At 42.9% G+C, this 19,514-nt stretch overlaps 1 protein-coding gene across 1 annotated transcript in view; it reads right to left on the bottom strand.

Annotated features, from left to right (window-relative positions):
• Positions 1 to 15,593, bottom strand: part of EFNB2 (ephrin B2) — a 42,441-nt gene extending 26,848 nt beyond the window's left edge. Inside the window, exon 1 of the mRNA XM_044284966.1 lies at positions 14,994 to 15,593. Coding sequence (XP_044140901.1) covers positions 14,994 to 15,115 — 122 coding nt within the window. The 5' untranslated portion in view covers positions 15,116 to 15,593. The remainder of the gene's footprint in view (positions 1 to 14,993) is intronic.
• Positions 15,594 to 19,514: the final 3,921 nt, after the last annotated feature.

Here is a 19,514-nt window from a genome sequence, read left to right as displayed (position 1 = left end):
AACTTTGTGATTATGATATAAAAACTGAAGGCACTTTTAAGAAATATTTTACTGTGGAGCTCAAAGTGTTAGAGATGGAACCAGTTGAACAAGTATGTGCTAGGCGTGTTCCTGCACATTTCTCTATGGCAGCACAATTGAGTGCTTTCTTATTTACTATATAGTAATTTATGCTGACATAGCTAGAGGGGGCACTTCTTACCCTCGGTGACCTCATGTTCTACTTAACAAAGAACCTGTGTGGTTATGTATAGTTTTACTCAATTCTTAATCAATCTCCCACCTCTGTCTCACAATTGCTATTGATGTAACAATAATATTAGATTTCACGGCCCACATCTGCACAATTTACTCTTAGCATTCAATTCTTTCCCATAGCCTATTCAAGTCGTCCGTACAGGTAATGTATCCACATGTGTTTATGTCAGTAGTATTACATTGTATTGTCTCTATACTTTACAAAACCAAGTACATAGTAAAAGATAGGTAGGAAGCTGTTCTCACTGCTCTGACCTCTGTTCAACAATGCAAAGCCATCGCTAAGGCCTAATCCATTGGAAAGCATCCCTCCCCTAAATACAAAAAAGCTATACAAATCCTTAAGTTCCCTATTGTATTAAGTTATTAGAAAGACATTTAGAGTATACCCGAGCTTTCAAAAAAGTTTGCATAACGGCTGTGCTTCTTTGTACAATCATAATTGTGAAGGAACAGTTATGTTTGAGCTCCGCTAATATTTTTTTCAGCCAAATTATTCCTTGTGTTAGCTGCACAAGTGGATACATTTCACTCAGAAGCAAGGCGCGTCTCCCTTCTACCAGCATTTTACTACTGTGACATCCTTTCCCTTACTTCCCACTATGTTTTTTTTCAGCTCTGGAGCTCATAGAACAGATAGAAAGGCAAGAGGCTCCTATGATGTTAAGAAGCAGTGTTGTTTTATCAGGCTCACAATTTCAACTAGCTCTGACACACCACTTTCTCTCAGGCATCTGTCCGTGTTACAAGGGAAAGCTCTTGCTTGACAATAGGCAGTGAACTGCAACTTAGCTGTATGTGAGACCCCTAGTGGCCATAACTTTACAGCTTTTTTTCCAGGTGGATGCAGGGATATTTTTTAAATGAGGTGATTAACAAATTTGCTAGTTACACCTTTCTCTATTAAATTAATTTGTGTGAAAGTACAGTGACTCTTCCTCAGTTATTTCTGTTTGGGAAGAAAACATGACAGCATTTAAGGTAGCCATATACCTTAGATAACTCCTGGCCCACAGCTATCCCTTCTGACCAATGTGTAAATGCTAGGGTCAACCATGCTTTCTCAAAAAGAAGAATAAACTGCTGCCAGACACTGCGGCTTATCTTACTTGAGAACAAAGTATTGGGCACTTTGAAATCCAACATGGCTGATCCTTTACCACCATGCATTACCACCATGCCACCCAGTTTTCCCAGAAACCAGATTATATCTATAACAATCTACAATAAGTGGCTCTTTGTGGCCTGAACCACTAATCATGATCAGAAGATTTTATAGTGATGTAATTCGCTCCTGTTAAGCTGCTAGGCTGCATCTGGTTCTTTGGCACAAAGCGTCTTTTTGAAGACTACACCACAAGATGTCTTCAGCAGCATTTTATTAACTAGTGAGGAAAAGCACCTCGCCACCTACCAGTGCCTCTTATAGAACATACTGGGAGACTTCCTGCAGTCCTACTGGCACCTGTTAAACAACTGGTTCTTTATGCAAGCCATAAACCATTAGATAAGACTGGCTGACAGATGGACGGGGCAGAACATTTGGCATCTGCAAGCCGCATAATGGTGTCGCCCTACTGTAACAGCGTTATAGCATGATACTATCATCTCAATCTGCAGGTAATTCTCACCTGTAGAGTCAGGTGCCCAGCAGCAAGACTCCAAACCACAGACTCAAATGGAGGGTGAGGTCTGTCTTGCTATGTGCAGGCGTGGCGATGGATAAACAATGACTGAAGACTGGAAAATAATATATGCCCAATTCAAATTCTGAGTGATGTCACTTTTTTCTAAACTGGTTTTTAAAAAATGCTAATGTCAGATCTGCATCATGCCAGTAAAGAAAGGAATATTCATCTGCCGTGTGCTGCTTGTGACAGTCAATCTACAATGCATAGGAGACACGCAATTAGCAAACTGAAAGGCAACCAGTATGTTTCTGTTTAGTTTACATTTATGGATGTATTTTAACCCCTGAATCTATGGTCTTCATATTATAGTATGATTTGTAGGTGATGTGGACATACTAGTAACACCACGTACTGTACGTAATGGGGGACCATGGCTATAAGGACAGCACTGTTCCTTTACTTCCATGTCAGCACTGAATGTAATGAAGCATTACTGTGCCCGTAGCTCAGAAAGGGCATATTCACTAATAACCTCCCAGGGAGGTATTCTACAGAAATTGGCTAATGATATTCTATGTATGTGCCATGCTGTAATGCTATATGCTGCGGTGCCTAGAAGAATAAGAAGACGGCATTTTCCAGTGCTGTCCTCGACTTTTTTGTGCGGTTTTACTATAAAATACTGAATGCTATTGGGTCCTGTTTTGTCTTTCCAGGACAAGGCTATGGCTGGTTGTGCTGCAGGTTCTCCTACTAGCTTCAGGACAGAAGGTGTGAACATGGGCCTCATTCACACGTCAGTGATTTCCATCAGTGATTGCGAGCCAAAGCCAGGTGTGGCTCTAAATGCAGAAAAGGTACAACTCTTTCCTTTATACCTTACGTCTGTGGAGGCTCCACTCCTAGTTTTGGCTCACAATCACTGATGGAAATTACTGACCAAAACACTGATGTGTGAATGAGGTTTTAGGCCGCTTTCACAGTCAGTGTTTGCTCAGTGATTGTGAGTAGTAGTAGTGTACATGCTTGATCACCACTCCATTCATATGGGTGGGGGGGTTACAATGGGACCTTCACCAATCAAACAGTTAAATCCAATCCAGTGTACAGAGGAAAACTTGGTTTCTGGAATAAAGGCTATATATAAATCATATCTCAAAAAAAAAAAAAAAAAATTTTTTAATTAAACGACATTTGATTGCGACTAGACGCAAGGTAAACCAGCTCAGTTGCCCACGTCAGGCTAAACTAGACTGACTGCTGACGTCACTGCCTGCGTTATCTGCATTGAAACCTCAGTGAGACATCATAATTTCTACCGCTATTACATATTCAATCTCCAAATCTGCGAGCCTCCACTCTGGCTGCAATGCCGCGTGCCAAGAATGGGCTCTTTTTTACATTCTTACTTAGTGTCACTTTCAATAAAATGTATTCTTGCAGTATGCACGTTCACAGTGCTCCTCTATTCCCTTGAATTTTCCAATTCTGCTCTGCTGCTAGATTTGTTTGACTACCCGTCTCCTTCATAATATCCCCTCCAGACTGCGATGTGAGTTGTCTGGCCTACTACGCCGCGCCTGACATTACTTAGGACAAAATATATGCAGTTTGTTAAAATTTCTCAAAATTAAAAGTCAGTCTCCCCTGAACCCAATGAACACATACTTCTGCCACAGTTTGAGAAATATACGACTCGGTAGCCTGGGAACTCTGTTAGGAGAACCTTTCATATTTATACCACGCTTTAAATCAGCTCCTTTGTAATTAACAGTCATATCCCGCAATGAAATACTGGGTGTTGGCCGCTCATAGCTGCCAAGATAGGGGGGAAACGTCTTGCCCTTTGAAACCGTATTTGTTTGGAGATGACTGGCATATATAATAATGCTAATATTATCTAAAGATTACTCTGCTTTCAGTTTGCACAGTATTTTCCACGCCAGTGATAAGGAACTGGAAGAATGTGGTTGAGATGGCAATTAACTGAGTCAATGCGTGAGTCATCAGGTAACGCAGTGCCCTCGATACTGAAAGGGAAGATTCATTGGGGCCAGTTGCCCCGCAGTTTCTCCTCTCCTCATTAGGTGGGCACACATGAAGATGCATGATTTGTACCAGTCTCATTATGCTTATTTGCCATCCAGGCTGATTGCCATCATGAATTATGTCATCACATTGTGGAAAATCAGAGAATTGTGCTTTACAAGATGCCAGACAAGTGAAGAGCATTGGAGGTGCCTGCTTCACACAATAGGAATACCAGGTAACCCGCTCGGCCAAGGCAACGCTCAGGCATTTACGATATGGCGCACGCCAGATGTGGAAGGCAAACTGTTCAGCAGTTGAAGGAAATGAGACAGACTGGCCCTGTTTTACATCAGCACTATAGCCTCCCCTTTATACAAATACGCAGTAGGCCAAAGCCATTCACTTTGCTTCTTTTGTCATTTCAATGCCATAAATATGCACTGGTTTCCATCTGAAAAGCTGGAAAGCCTGCTGGACACACAGACAGAACGTTATAAATCCTTACGCCATAAATACTTGGGCTCAATGAACACCATCCGGCAGCAAAAAGGTCTGTTCATGTAAAGTTAACCCCTTAACCACTCTGGTTAATGTTATTACAGGAAATACTGGCTGGCAGCACCTCAATGCACTGCGATTAAGCCTGTTCGCTAAAGGCGGCTCTTTAGTCTTCCCAGTATACACCCTATGTAGGGACGTCTATAGGGCAGACACTGGCACACTCCCAAATGTACTTGCATAGGGTGTATCTTTTATTAGGGGCCCACCGAAGTACATATTTTGTATCTGGGACAAGTAATAACTAGTAAATCTGGCCGTACATTAGGGAACATTTTATATGCGTGCTTTCTGTATTCAATGCTGCACAAGGGTACTGTCCAGAACTCTGAACTGCAGTGAACCCAGAGACCTCCCTTGTACGGAAGGACAGATACGGGGATGTGTATGTGAGCCGAGTTTCTAAAGGCATCAGCGTTTTTTACATTGTGCTATAACTTGCTGGCGTCCCAGCTCAATGAGTTATCATAATGCACAAATTCACCTCTGCTACATCGGCAGATCTTTCGCAAATAGATCCGTTCCCTGGCTTCACGTTTCCTAATATGGTTTTATCTCCCAGGTTAGTTTTTTTTTATTCTTATCCCCGTCACATAGCTGACACCATGTAAAGTTAAGGTATATGCTCATAAATTTCCTGCAACAAAGAAAGATGTAAAAAACCTGGAAACTTCTCCGGGCCGTCCTGCCAAGAAACATGATTTAATGAAATCATCTGAGACGCACTTAATCAAAAAAGTGTGTTTAGCATTATTTGTGCAGACAGAACAGTTACTGTTAGCTTCTGGGTTTTCTCCCGAGCAGAGCATTCTTCCCCCATAAAACAAATCTTCTCCGGCTCTTGCACCTGTACTGCCACATCTCAGCATGGAGTTTAGGGTCTCTCCTCAGTGGATCTTCTGTCTGCAGTGACAAAGTGCAGGAGAAAACAAAAGCAAAAGAGTCTTTTCTCTCTAGTCTTTACAGGGCTGTTTTCAGCTGAGAGCAGAAGTCAGGAAATCATCTCTCCTTTTACTGCTTTACTGCATAACAAAGAGCAATGGCTTTAAACAAAGACGAGCCTGATGCATTTAATGTGACATTCTGCACCGGGTCCATCCCCCCTTCTTATTCCAGAAGCCAAAGGAACTAGTAGAACAGCAGATGATGTGTTCCAGGAATAGGAAGACGGTTTAATACATATGTATCAGAAACTCAACAGGACATGTTTCTCTAAACATTTCCTTAAAACGGGTTACATTTCTGGGGTTTTATTTTCTATACAGAAACCTGTGGCTGTAAATAAGACAGCAGGAAAATAGGCTGATCTTGATGGATCCAAGTCAACCCTACCATCTATGCAACACTATCTTAAAAGGGGGTGTCCCACGAAAAGCATTCTACAGTTTTCAAATCAGCAGCCTGATTTGAATACTTTTGTAATTGCATTTAATTAAAAATGTAGCGTAACCACCGATATTCAATAAAATTTATCTGTACAGCGCCACCTGCTGTTTGGTTTGCTTTGTTAGAAAGCTATTGTCATGTACTATAGGGTGTCTGATTTTTATTTTTTACATTAGTCATGGGATAACCCCCTTTATCCGAAAGCTCAACCTATTTAGCTGTGGGACCTATGGGAAAACATATAGTAGCCAATAAGGCCTCATGCACACAACTGGTCTGCAAATCGTGGATCCTCAAAATATGGATGCAGTCCGTGTGCCGTCCTTATTTTTTTTTTCAGCCCATTGACTTCAATGGGTCATGGTCCGCATGGATGATCTGTCTGTATGTTTTTTGCTACCGTATGTCTGTTCCACAAATGGTTAGAACATGTCCCATACTTGGTCACAAAATGCATACCACAGACCCATTGACTTGGTTGCAGAATGCAAACCACGGACCCACTAAAGTCATTGGGTAAAAAATAAAAATAAATGTGGATGCAACTCAGATGGTATTTGTATTTGTTGGCTCCACCATTTGCGGGCCACAAAATACAGTCCTGTGGATAAGGACTAAGGGTACATTCACGAGACTGTATGTGTTTTGAGGTCCGCAAATTGCAGATCCGCAAAACACAAATACTGACCGCATGCGACCCGAATTTTGAGGAACGCAAACGGGCAGCACTATGATGGACCATGTCCTATTCTTGACCTTTTTTTGCGGGGCTGCAGAACGTAAGTATGGATGTGGCCAGCACACAGTGTGCTGTCCGCATCTTTTGTGGCACCATTGAAATGAATGGGTCCGCATCCATTTTGCTAAATTGCGGAACAGATGCAGACCCATAAATACGGTCATGTGAATGTACCCCAAACCAGTGTATGCTAAGTAGAAAGGAGTACAGAAAATAAAAGCAAATATTTGAGTAGTAATATTTATATTATTACATTGGCCCATCTGAGTGATCACCACCTAAATACACACCAGTAGGGCCCATCTTCCAAGGTTTAATTCATGCTTCCAAGTTTTGTGTGCTCTACAAGCAATGCCCAATGACCCCATGCTAGGCATTCAGTCTAACAACCCTTTCAGATGCGTGTCAGCTCTAACATCAAGCTAATCTAAGTGTTGCCATGGTTGCTCCCTTTCTTTCACTTTACGTTTTTTTGGAATAATATGTATTAAACAGGAAAATGGTGGCTCTCTTGCCGTACAATCAGATTACTGCTGTTCGTTCCGCCATGCCATTCTTCCACACTTCAATCAAAAGGGACCAGTTCTTTAGAGGTTGTTCTGGATTGAAATCACTTCTGTAAAGATCTAGCCTGGGTCGTTGTAATCCCCTTATTAACTATGGCCATGGTTTGATTTGCTTAAAAATAAAAGCAAATTGTTTCAGCTTTGTTTTTAAACCGAAGCTACAAAATGGATTAGGAGAGAAATCAGCCGATTTCACACAGCCAGTATGGCACTGAATCTCCAATGAGAATTAAACAAGTTAAACAGGAAAGCTGTGTGAATGGTTTACATTTTTCTTTATGAGACAGGACCTGAACTGCTCACGTCCTTTGTCTTGTTGGCCTCGGAGGAAACAATGAATCCACAGGAGCTTTTCCAAGCTGACCATTTGCTTTCATATACCATACGGATAAAGAGGTGAAATCTGGACAGAAGCATTTGGCTCTCAGTCTCTGAAGCCAAATATTGTAAACACTTGAACACACCCCGCTTTAATTACCAGACCGAGCGCATACAAAGTCTATGAAAATCTATGACAGGTGACCTGAAAAACAAGTTTTCATTATGTCACACACTAGACACATACCAACACTTCAATAACCGACTTGTCTGCCGGTCTGTAGACTAAAAATATTTGTGGGGCTCAAAGCCTGGCCAGGAAGAATGATATATCTGGCTTACGAAGTCTGAAACAAAGGCGCATTGGAACTTCCAGCATAATTGGTATAACCTACAAACTAGTGACATCAGTGTGAGCTAGAACCAGACCTAGGAACACCTACTACATGCACATACATTTGGCACGGAGATAAGAACTACTGGCAACCTCACCAAGGTATGAGGCACCTTAGGTAGCACATAAAATGGCTACCATCTCTAAACTGGTGATATCACTGGAGCGCAAGGCAGTTAGGATTAAAAGTAGAGAGGAGTGAATTTCCCAAAATTAGTTGTTTCGGGTCTAATTCAATAGAATTGGCTGTCAGATTCAATTTGGGCAGAATATATTAGGCTCAAATCAAAAGTGCCCCAAAAAGGTGTGTATGACACTCTGTGGTCTCCTGGGACTGTATCCAACCCCTTCCAAACTCCTAACTGCTAAGACAGCATTAGTAATGTCAAAGCGACAGTGACATATGATTATGGGTGATACTAGCCGTTGGTAACAAACAGCTTCTTAAAAAATACACTGCAGTGTCTTTTTTTATGAAAAAATGGGGACAAATTATTCTTATTTTTTGAGGGCAGATGCCTTCTTCTCTGTCTTCTGACCTATGAATGGTGAGAGATTCATGTGGGATTAATCACAAAAGTTTTAGATCTGCTGAACAAATTTAATTGCTGTAGAATTGATTCGCTCATCTCTACTCTAATTTTCAGAAAAATTCAGGTGGAACACAAAATGGCCACCTTACCAAATCACATATAACAGCCTGCTAAACTTTAATTTATATAAACTTTGTTTTATTTTACATGAAAAGTTGGGCAGCAAGGTGGCATGGAGTTTGTATGTTCCCCCCGTGTTTGTGTGGGTTTCCTCCGTCTACCCCAGTTTCCTCCCACACTCCAAAGACATACTGATACGGGCCATATATTGTGAGCCCCATTGGAGAAAGTGACTGGTGATAATGTCTGTAAAGAGCTGCGAAATATCAGCGCTATATAAGCGAGTAAAATAAATAAAATTGACCTAACGGTTGAAACAAGACTCTCAACGTGCCAAGGTCAAACTATTCTACAGTCTGCATTTTACAGTGTAAATAGGTAAATAAGTTGAGACTGTTAGACAATTCCCAAACACATGTCTGATCCATTGTACTGGATGGCAAGGGTATGCATGCTACTAGCCCCTTACAAAGCTGCTATTTGCTTATTTGCAGGGTGATCATGACACTGCTTGTAGCCACACAGAAATCACAGCCAGTTTATAGGCCTGTAATCAAAGCTTGCCATAAAATGCTAAATCATCTTAACACGTTCACCAAGACAAACTACAGCTGAGCCGTGACTGCCCTTTGAGCTCTGCAGAAAGTGTGTCTTGTAATAAATAACACAAGGAAATGGATTTTCTCCGGATATTATGATGTAATGATGACTTAGCCCTGTTTATATATGTGCATGGCCGACAAATGCTAATATTATTTACCAATCGCCTCCGCATTAGGAGCTATCATTTCATTTTACAAGGCCGCATTTTCTACAGTGCATGGGGAGGGGGTAGAGGTAGAGCAACTCTTATGTTCTGTGCTACAATATTTCTCATGGTTTTCTTCCGTTCCAAAATACTGTTTCTGGGAATTCCAGGAAGAATCATTATTTATGACTTAAACATGAGGAAAAAAGTGCCACACATCAAAGTGACAAAAGTGCATAATTCTTCTTTGTCCGACTGGCAATAGCTAGAGGAGTTCTGACATTGAAAGTCTTCAGGGAAGACGGATGAGCCGACGGTAGTAATACCTTGCTTCAACAAATACCATGCTTGAACAAATAGATTAACAAGCAAAATTCAAGCAGTCTTCTTTCTCTGTTGGTTTTCTAGTTACACATATGTTCCAGCAGTAAATTAGGAGGCTCTTTCGTGCAAACGTCTTTCTGTGGCTTCCAGGCATCCGACTGTACATGTTAAGGTGAACCCCAATGTTAGCACTGACTGAAGCTGCCAGATTATAGTCTATTTTACTATTCCCCCTACTAATCGAAATTCCCTTTTATGACACCAGAAACCTGCGGCCTCCTAGATTTATACTTGTCCACTATAGAGGAGACTAAATATATTGTTCTCCTATGTTAGCAAACAGGGCCAAGAACATCTACCTGACAAGAAATACATTTCATTGTTCCCTACTTTGTTGAGACAATCTAAAGACAATTACCGATCCACACAGAGTGCTTTACCTGAACGAGCTTTGTAGATAAGAGTCTTAGAGATAATTACAAGAGATAATGTAACAATTAAACCCCAGCTGAACCACGGAGTAAAGATAAAAGGGAATCCGCATATCTAAATTTCGGCCTCTTCGGGGTCTAGTGGATGTCAGTAATTTACCTGAGCCAATATGGTGCGCAGGTGTCAAAGCAGTGGGAATGGATAATGAAATAAAGATGTTTGCATTAGTCCTTCAAGTGTCTCCAGCAAAACTTTGGGTGACGGAGATTTAGAGGTAAGTGCTACACTAACCATTTTATCCGGAGGTTTTGTTGCTTCAGCTTGAAGCCGTAATTGGGAGGGTTAAAAGGGCCTGTCCCGGGGGGAAAGGATTCCTAAATAAATTCTTGTCTACAGCAGTTTACCAGAGACAAGGCTATGGTTTCAGCGGGCACTTTGTTCAAGGGCTGGCTCAGTTGTCCCTTGGAATGAGGACCATTGCCTTCAGTTTATCATGCTGACAAAACGTGAGGAATGTGCATGTAAAAGCAGCAACCATTCCACCCCTGGTGCGTTCTCCTTTCTCTCCATTCTATATCAAAACCGACATGATTAACCTAAATGCAAACTGAAGGCCAGAGTTCAAGGGGGTATTCACATAGCACTGAATGTGCACTTGTTTACCCATACAAAGCCTAGCTGCATTCAGCTGGGTAATTCACCTTCACCGGTCTGTGCCAACCTAGTGGCAATACATTCTGAGGGACACAAACTCAAAAGGCTTTGTTCTCCCCAGTTTAAGTTGAAAAATCTTAAAATGCTGTTCCCGTATATCATGTCATGTGCATCAGAAATGTCATCTGAGCATAGAAAAACACAAAGGCAGGAGCATGGCATACATATAAAAAAAAGTACAATTTATTAGCATGGTTATGGTTTCTCCAGCACCTACCTTCTAGTATAAAAGAGATGTTCTTTCCTACCAGTATCGGCAGTGACAGCCGACAAACTATGAAGAATGGATTTCTATCTAGCGTGGTTAATCAAGCGCAGCCCAGTTTAGCCATGAGCATAAAGCAGATCTATAATATTGGGTAAAAGAACCACACTAAGAAAGCAGCAGAGAAGGCCCTCCATTCATAGGAAAAGCTAAGGATATATCTTTTTATACTACGAATTAAACTTTTCCTCCTTCTGTATCCCCCACAGTCATATTCATATATTTAATGTGCTGCATGAAACCACTGGACCAAACTAACATCTCATCTGGAAACTGCGACATTCATATTTAATCTATGATCCCAAGTGAGGAAAATGACATGTATTATTGAATGATTATGTCCGCCTAATGCAAATATATGACTGTGCTCAAGTCCCAATAGGTGACCTTAACTGCAGCCCATACGATTCTGCATAATGGAGACAAACAGGTAGAATACGGCTGTTCCCCGGGAGGGAGAGGTGACGGTCACTGTCACTGATTGATAGGTAACTCTATTTCAAAAACTGTAGACGGCAGAGCTGAAGAAAGCACATGGCAACCATTTGCCGGGAGGTACGTGAAGAACACAATATACTGTAGAGGTTTCATGTATGGGGAGCAGTATAGAACAGTAAAGGAGTCTCATAGGAATCACGTTCTAATAAAAAGTACAGGAATCTAAACATAATATTCAATAATTATAATAATAATGAAAAAATTCTAAATGACAAGAGGCGATTAAATGGTTGTCTCTCACTGAGGGAGAAACAAGGGAATTCTACAGTATGAGCGGGCATTGTACAATGGAAGAGTGACCTCTGGAGGACTGACTCCATCACTGGTTTCCAAATGTCTCCTTAACATAACAAGTGAACCTTTTGGAAAGTAATAGATTGGGAGGGATAGGATGAGTTCAGGTTTGCCAGCTCAGTAATATACTCACTATGATTTATACAATGACATGATCCACACTACTGGCCTAGTGGAAAACGTGCCTGGTGAGTCCACACAGTGCTGTATCAATGGCAGATCTACTGCAGAGAGAGCTAACATTGCTTTTGCATTTAATCCCATGAATACTGTATGCAGTATGTACATTAATGCCACTTGGAATGACAAAGAAAAAAAAGCTGAATTTACTAGTGCCTTATTGTATTACTGATCACTGCTGCCCCTGGGTAGGAAGCATAGAAGCAGTCTATGATAGGAGCTCCTGTGATGTTTTACTGTACTACACCCATCCTCAGTATACAATGTACCGGAGACCTGGCGTCAGGGAAATTCTGGTCTCCCCTGGGATCCATACAGTGCAAGTGTTAAAGCCCCTGCTACCAGTATACAGGTAGCCCCTTGGTGCAGACTCCTAGCCCTTCAATCTGTAATGAGGCAACCCTTAAGAGGACTGACCTCTAAGTGGCTTTGTCCAGTCCACACATCAATTTGAAGACATGGCTGCACAGAATAAGCTTTGTGATTCAGGATTTATAATAAGGCGTATAGCATATAAGAGATATATGAGTATAGGGGAAAAGGCTTGTGCAGAGTGAAGGGTGCAGAGCTCTGCAGGAGCCCCTAGAGCAGAGCAAGCGCTGCCTGCATCCTGAGCTGATGATGAATGCCCTAAAACAGGATCAAAGGCACCTTACGCCGGCTACTACTACTGTGTATTTGGTATAAGGGCTTTAGTGCATGAATACCTACCTATTGGGGCATAAATATCTCCTTATAATATATCAGGCACTTGGGATATCAGTCCAACAATCAGAAACAATCTTGTAGAGTGTATATATGGCTCAAGCCCTTGCCCTGACACAGATCACAATTAGAAACTAAAAAGGTACATGGTGCACACTGCGGCCCGGCAGCGTCACTTTTGGAGTCCTACAATGTAGCAGTGCACTGCTTATATAATATCTGTACACTGGAACAGCGTAACCCTACAGTAAGTACTCAAACAGCCCAACACCATACACCTGAAACCATGTATGATCCCACAGAACCCCAGCACTGCCCTTCAGCAGCCCATCACTGTATACCAGGAGCCCAGAATACAGAACCCCAGCACTACCCTCCATCAGCCCATCACTGTATACCAGGAGCCCAGAATACAGAACCCCAGCACTACCCTCCATCAGCCCATTACTATATATTATAAGCCCAGAATACAGAACCCCAGCATTACCCTTCAGCAGCTCATCACTGTATATTAGGAGCCCAGAATACAGAACCCCAGCACTACCCTCCATCAGCCCATCACTATAAATTAGGAGCCCAGAATACAGAACCCCAGCACTACCCTCCATCAGCCCATTACTATATATTATAAGCCCAGAATACAGAACCCCAGCACTACCCTTCAGCAGCTCATCACTGTATATTAGGAGCCCAGAATACAGAACCCCAGCACTACCCTCCATCAGCCCATCACTATAAATTAGGAGCCCAGAATACAGAACCCCAGCACTACCCTCCATCAGCCCATCGCTGTATACCAGGAGCCCAGAATACAGAACCCCAGCACTACCCTTCAGCAGCCCATCACTGTATACCAGGAGCCCAGACTACAAAACCCCAGCACTACCCTTCAGCAGCCCATCACTGTATACCAGGAGCCCAGACTACAAAACCCCAGCACTACCCTTCAGCAGCCCATCGCTGTATACCAGGAGCCCAGAATACAGAACCCCAGCACTACCCTTCAGCAGCCCATCACTGTATACCAGGAGCCCAGACTACAAAACCCCAGCACTACCCTTCAGCAGCCCATCACTGTATATTAGGAGCCCAAAATACAGAACCCCAGCACTACCCTTCAGCAGCTCATCACTATATATTAGGAGCCCAAAATACAGAACCCCAGCACTACCCTTCAGCAGCCCATCACTGTATATTAGGATCCCAGAATACAGAACCCCAGCACTACCCTTCAGCAGCTCATCACTATAAATTAGGAGCCCAGAATACAGAACCCCAGCACTACCCTCCATCAGCCCATCACTGTATACCAGGAGCCCAGAATACAGAACCCCAGCACTACCCTTCAGCAGCCCATCACTGTATACCAGGAGCCCAGACTACAAAACCCCAGCACTACCCTTCAGCAGCTTATCACTATATATTAGGAGCCCAAAATACAGAACCCCAGCACTACCCTTCAGCAGCCCATTACTATATATTATAAGCCCAGAATACAGAACTCCAGCACTACCCTTCAGCAGCCCATCACTGTATATCAGGACCCCAGAATACAGAACTCCAGCACTACCCTTCAGCAGCCCATCACTGTATATTAGGATCCCAGAATACAGAACCCCAGCACTACCCTTCAGCAGCCCACCACAGTATATCAGGATCCCAGAATACAGAACCCCAGCACTACCCTTCAGCAGCCCACCACTGTATATCAGGATCCCAGAATACAGAACTCCAGCACTACCCTTCAGCAGCCCATTACTATATACCAAAAGCCATGTATGACCCTACAGTATTCCACTACTCTCCAGTAACCAATCACTATATAATAGAATCCCTGGACACAGTACTACAGTACTACCCCCTGGCAACCTCTCACTAGTATTATCTTGCAGTAACCTATAACCAATAGTCCATGACATAGTATTCTAGTACTATCCTCCAGTAACCCATCACTAGTAGTCCAGAATACACTACTCCACCCCTACCCCCCAGTAACCCGTGACTAAAAGTCCAGTATACAGTACTCCACCAGTACCCTCCAGTAACCCACCAGTAAAAGCCCAGATTGAGAAAAAATTACTCCACCTCTACCCTCCAGTAGCTGAGCTGGGCTAGCTTAGAACTACCCTTCAGCAGCACAGCAGGTCACCATAGTCTAGTACAACCCTTTGGTAGCCCATCATGACCCTAGAGCAGACTCCAGTACTACCGTCCAGTAGCCGGCAACTACCTAGTCCAGCAGTGTGAACAGGAGCCAGCACAAGGGGTCACACACAGATAACTGATAAGAGACACTTACTTGGAGTTGGAGGAATTCCAGTAAATTGGTTCTAATACTAGCGATCTGGAGATAGCAGTCCTGATCAACAGGATCCATACTCCTAGGCTGTACTTCCATACAGAGTCCCTGCTGAGTGCCATAGTGCTGCACTGTCACCCGAGCCAATGCTTGATCCTGTATCCAGTGGCCAGGGACCTGTGCAGCTTCCAGGAGGAGATGCAGTGCGAGTCCAGTGACAAATCAGCGCTGTATCCAACCAAATCGCTAATGTGGTCAGTCCTCACTCCGCTTATCAGTAAAGGGAAAAGAATCAACTCCACACTGAGAACTCCAGCTGGGATACACTGTATCCTAAGGCATCACATAGGAGCACATGATCCGACGGGAGCCCAGCATCCGCTCTCTGTGCCCGCCTGGCACCACCAGGGGAATCAGCCTGCAGTGATGGCAAAGTGTGCTGAGTTATCCAGCTATGTCCGGGAAGTCCATACACTCCAATCCCCAGGAGAATGCCTGCTGCTAAATCCCTCGTCCTGTGCCAGTGGCTGGAGATGGCAGTGTGTGCCTCCTGTGTGTGATGTCTGCTCCTCCAGCCACACTCATCCAAAGTAACCGCGGCCAGCAGCTAGCTGGGGGACTATAAACCGTGCCCGCCCACTCCCTGCCGCCCTGCTCATTGGCTGATAAGCACAGGCTCAGCTGCCATTGGCTGTGCTTCCCATCAATCAAGGCTGAGCCTGTGTTCCAGAGCGAGCATTGTATGTGACAGGTACAGACCTCCCATACAATATACAGCATGAACTCATCTGCGTTACTCTCACCGCCCCTCCCGGCTGCTGTTTTCTTTTCTCTCAGATTTCACAGGCTGTGGGCGGGGATTCAGCATAGTCATGGGACGAGCACTGGTTGAATAGCCTTTCCTACTACCTTCACTGTGTCCCATCCTCTAATGCCGTCTGTTTATCCTCCTGCAGACATGGCTGTAGACGGAGAGCTCCCTCCCCCCGCTGTTTAGAGCTAGGTGGCAGACAGAGACATGCTACAGAAAAGATGCAGTGGTAGAACTTGTTGGAGTGTTCCCATACTGTCCAGACCCTTGCTGGAACTCACACAGGACGCCACATCAGCTCAGAAACACAACTATTGCACTCTCTGCCAGAGCCCCTCAATGATGTATTTCAGCCTCTTTCCCCTTTTTGTCCTCATCATGTCTAAAGACCTTGATTTATGCTCTTCACCAATAGTTTTAATTATTGTTTTCTTCAGCAGCAATGCTGTGTATGATGAGGTATTTCTGTGTATAAAGTTCTGCAGCAGCATTGCTTGGAGATTATACAGTAGCAATGTGTATAATGAGGTATTTCTGTGTATAAAGTTCTGCAGCTGCATTGCTCGGAGATTATACAGTAGTAATGCGTATAATGAGGTATTTCTGTGCATAAAGTTCTGCAGCTGCATTGCTCGGAGATTATACAGTAATAATGCGTATAATGAGGTATTTCTGTGCATAAAGTTCTGCAGCAGCATTGCGCGGAGATTATACAGTAGTAATGCGTATAATGAGGTATTTCTGTGCATAAAGTTCTGCAGCTGCATTGCTCGGAGATTATACAGTAATAATGCGTATAATGAGGTATTTCTGTGTATAAAGTTCTGCAGCAGCATTGCGCGGAGATTATACAGTAGTAATGCGTATAATGAGGTATTTCTGTGCATAAAGTTCTGCAGCTGCATTGCTCGGAGATTATACAGTAGTAGTAATGTGTATAATGAGGTATTTCTGTGCATAAAGTTCTGCAGCAGCATTGCGCGGAGATTATACAGTAGTAATGCGAATAATGAGGTATTTCTGTGCATAAAGTTCTGCAGCTGCATTGCTCGGAGATTATACAGTAATAATGCGTATAATGAGGTATTTCTGTGTATAAAGTTCTGCAGCAGCATTGCGCGGAGATTATACAGTAATAATGCGTATAATGAGGTATTTCTGTGCATAAAGTTCTGCAGCTGCATTGCTCGGAGATTATACAGTAATAATGCGTATAATGAGGTATTTCTGTGCATAAAGTTCTGCAGCAGCATTGCGCGGAGATTATACAGTAGTAATGCGTATAATGAGGTATTTCTGTGTATAAAGTTCTGCAGCAGCATTTCTCGGAGATTATACAGTAATAATGCGTATAATGAGGTATTTCTGTGCATAAAGTTCTGCAGCAGCATTGCGCGGAGATTATACAGTAGTAATGCGTATAATGAGGTATTTCTGTGTATAAAGTTCTGCAGCAGCATTGCTCGGAGATTATACAGTAATAATGCGTATAATGAGGTATTTCTGTGTATAACGCTCTGCAGCAGTATTGCTCGGAGATTATACAGTAGTAATGTGTATAATGAGGTATTTCTGTGCATAAAGTTTTGCAGCAGCATTGCTCGGAGATTATACAGTAGTAATGCGTATAATGAGGTATTTCTGTGCATAAAGTTCTGCAGCAGCATTTCTCGGAGATTATACAGTAGTAATGCGTATAATGAGGGATTTCTGTGCATAAAGTTCTGTAGCGGCATTGCTCGGAGATTATACAGTAATAATGCGTATAATGAGGTATTTCTGTGCATAAAGTTTTGCAGCAACATTGCTCGGAGATTATACGGTAGTAATGTGTATAATGAGGTATTTCTGTGCATAAAGTTCTGCAGCAGCATTGCTCGGAGATTATACAATAGTAATGTGTATAATGAGGTAATTCTGTGCATAAAGTTCTGCAGCAGCATTGCTTGGAGATTATACAGTAGCAATGTGTATAATGAGGTATTTCTGTGCATAAAGTTCTGCAGCAGCATTGCTCGAAGATTATACAGTAGTAATGTGTATAATGAGGTATTTCTGTGTATAAAGTTCTGCAGCAGCATTGCTCGAAGATTATACAGTAGTAATGTGTATAATGAGGTATTTCTGTGCATAAAGTTCTGCAGCAGCATTGCTCGGAGATTATACAGTAGTAGTAATGTGTATAATGAGGTTATGCCTCAGCAGTGTTGTGTATTAGGACTGTGTCACGCTAATGTTTATTGGATCCAGCAGTTATAAGATCTGCAGCTTCTCAGACTTTTGGCTAAGATCAAGTCTAGTATCTGTTCTTATCAGTCTACCTTGACTTGACGGCTCAGGTTCTTAGGGCTCATGCACACGAACGTGACATTTTTTTTGCGGTCCGCAAATTGTGGATCCGCAAAAAACAGATGCCACCCCGTGTGCCTTCCGCAATTTGCAGAACAGAACAGGAGACCCATTAGACATGTCTCATAATTTTTGCAGGGTCATGGAACGGAGCAACAGATGCGGACAGCACACAGAGTGCTGCCCGCATCTTTTGCGGACCCATTGAAATGAATGGTTCCGTATACGGACCGTATACAGAATTAAAATACGGTCCGTATACGGAACGCAAAAAACGTTCGTGTGCATGAGCCCCTATTGAGATGGTGACCAAAGCGGACATTGTGGGCTCCATGAGGAAAGGCTCCGTAGATTATATGTGGAGCCAAGCCGATCACTTAGTTCTAGGATCAACTTTGTGTTTACCTCCTGGGCAGTGTAGATACTCTACACTCTTCCCTGCAAGACCTTCATCTGTGCGGCTGGAACATTAGAGAGGAGCTGGAGAAGACCAAAAAGACCTGAAAAGGCACTTTGAGGAGTAATCCAAGTGAACCATCTTCCATTCCAAGTTGGAGAACCTGGAGAAGGGTGAAAAATATAACTCGTTCTTTTTCAGGAAACTCCATGTCGGCCACACTCCCCTGAACGAACTTCAAGACAAGCACGGCAACATGCCATCAAGGAAGGAGGAAGACTACTACAGCGACCTCTACTCCATGAAGAACACTGACTCGACAGCCGCCAATAAATTTCTATCAGTAATTATTAACCCCCATGATGCTGCAGGTGCGGAGGCAATGGATGACCCTCTGACGGTGGGGGAGCTGCTCTCTGCCGCTAGATCCTTTAGGTCTGGCAGTATCCAGTGGGAGATCTGATCTGTCCGGACCTGCTGGAACTTTACGAGGAGATGGTGGTGGAGGGTAGAATGCCCCCATCATTGAGGGAAGGCATGATCACGATCTTTTATAAGCGGAACTGGGAGAGATATGACCTGATAAACTAGCATCCCATCTCTCTCCTAAACATGGACTACAAGATCCTCACCAAAGGAGGCGAATGTGAATTGCGGATCGCTATTTTGGGGTCCACTGCATGGGCAAGGAGCCCTTATGTTCATGTGAATGAACCCTCTCACATATGTGTATAAGATGACTGGTGAATTTATAGGCAAAATCTATTTGATAATACTTCTAAATTAAAATGTTTAGATAACTTGGTGGCGATCATCAAATTTCCTATGATAAATAACTATTTTTTATAATCAACACACTAATGATATATTTATTAAAATCATTAAATTATTTGTGGTTTTCTTACTCTATATAGGCCACCATATATAAACATATATAGCCTTCCTATGGGCTTCAGCGCACTAT

The sequence above is a fragment of the Bufo gargarizans genome, chromosome 3 (assembly GCF_014858855.1).
Source record: "Bufo gargarizans isolate SCDJY-AF-19 chromosome 3, ASM1485885v1, whole genome shotgun sequence".
NCBI lineage: Eukaryota > Metazoa > Chordata > Amphibia > Anura > Bufonidae > Bufo > Bufo gargarizans.
Note: the sequence above shows the minus strand (reverse complement) of the source record. Positions and strands in the feature narration are given on the sequence as shown.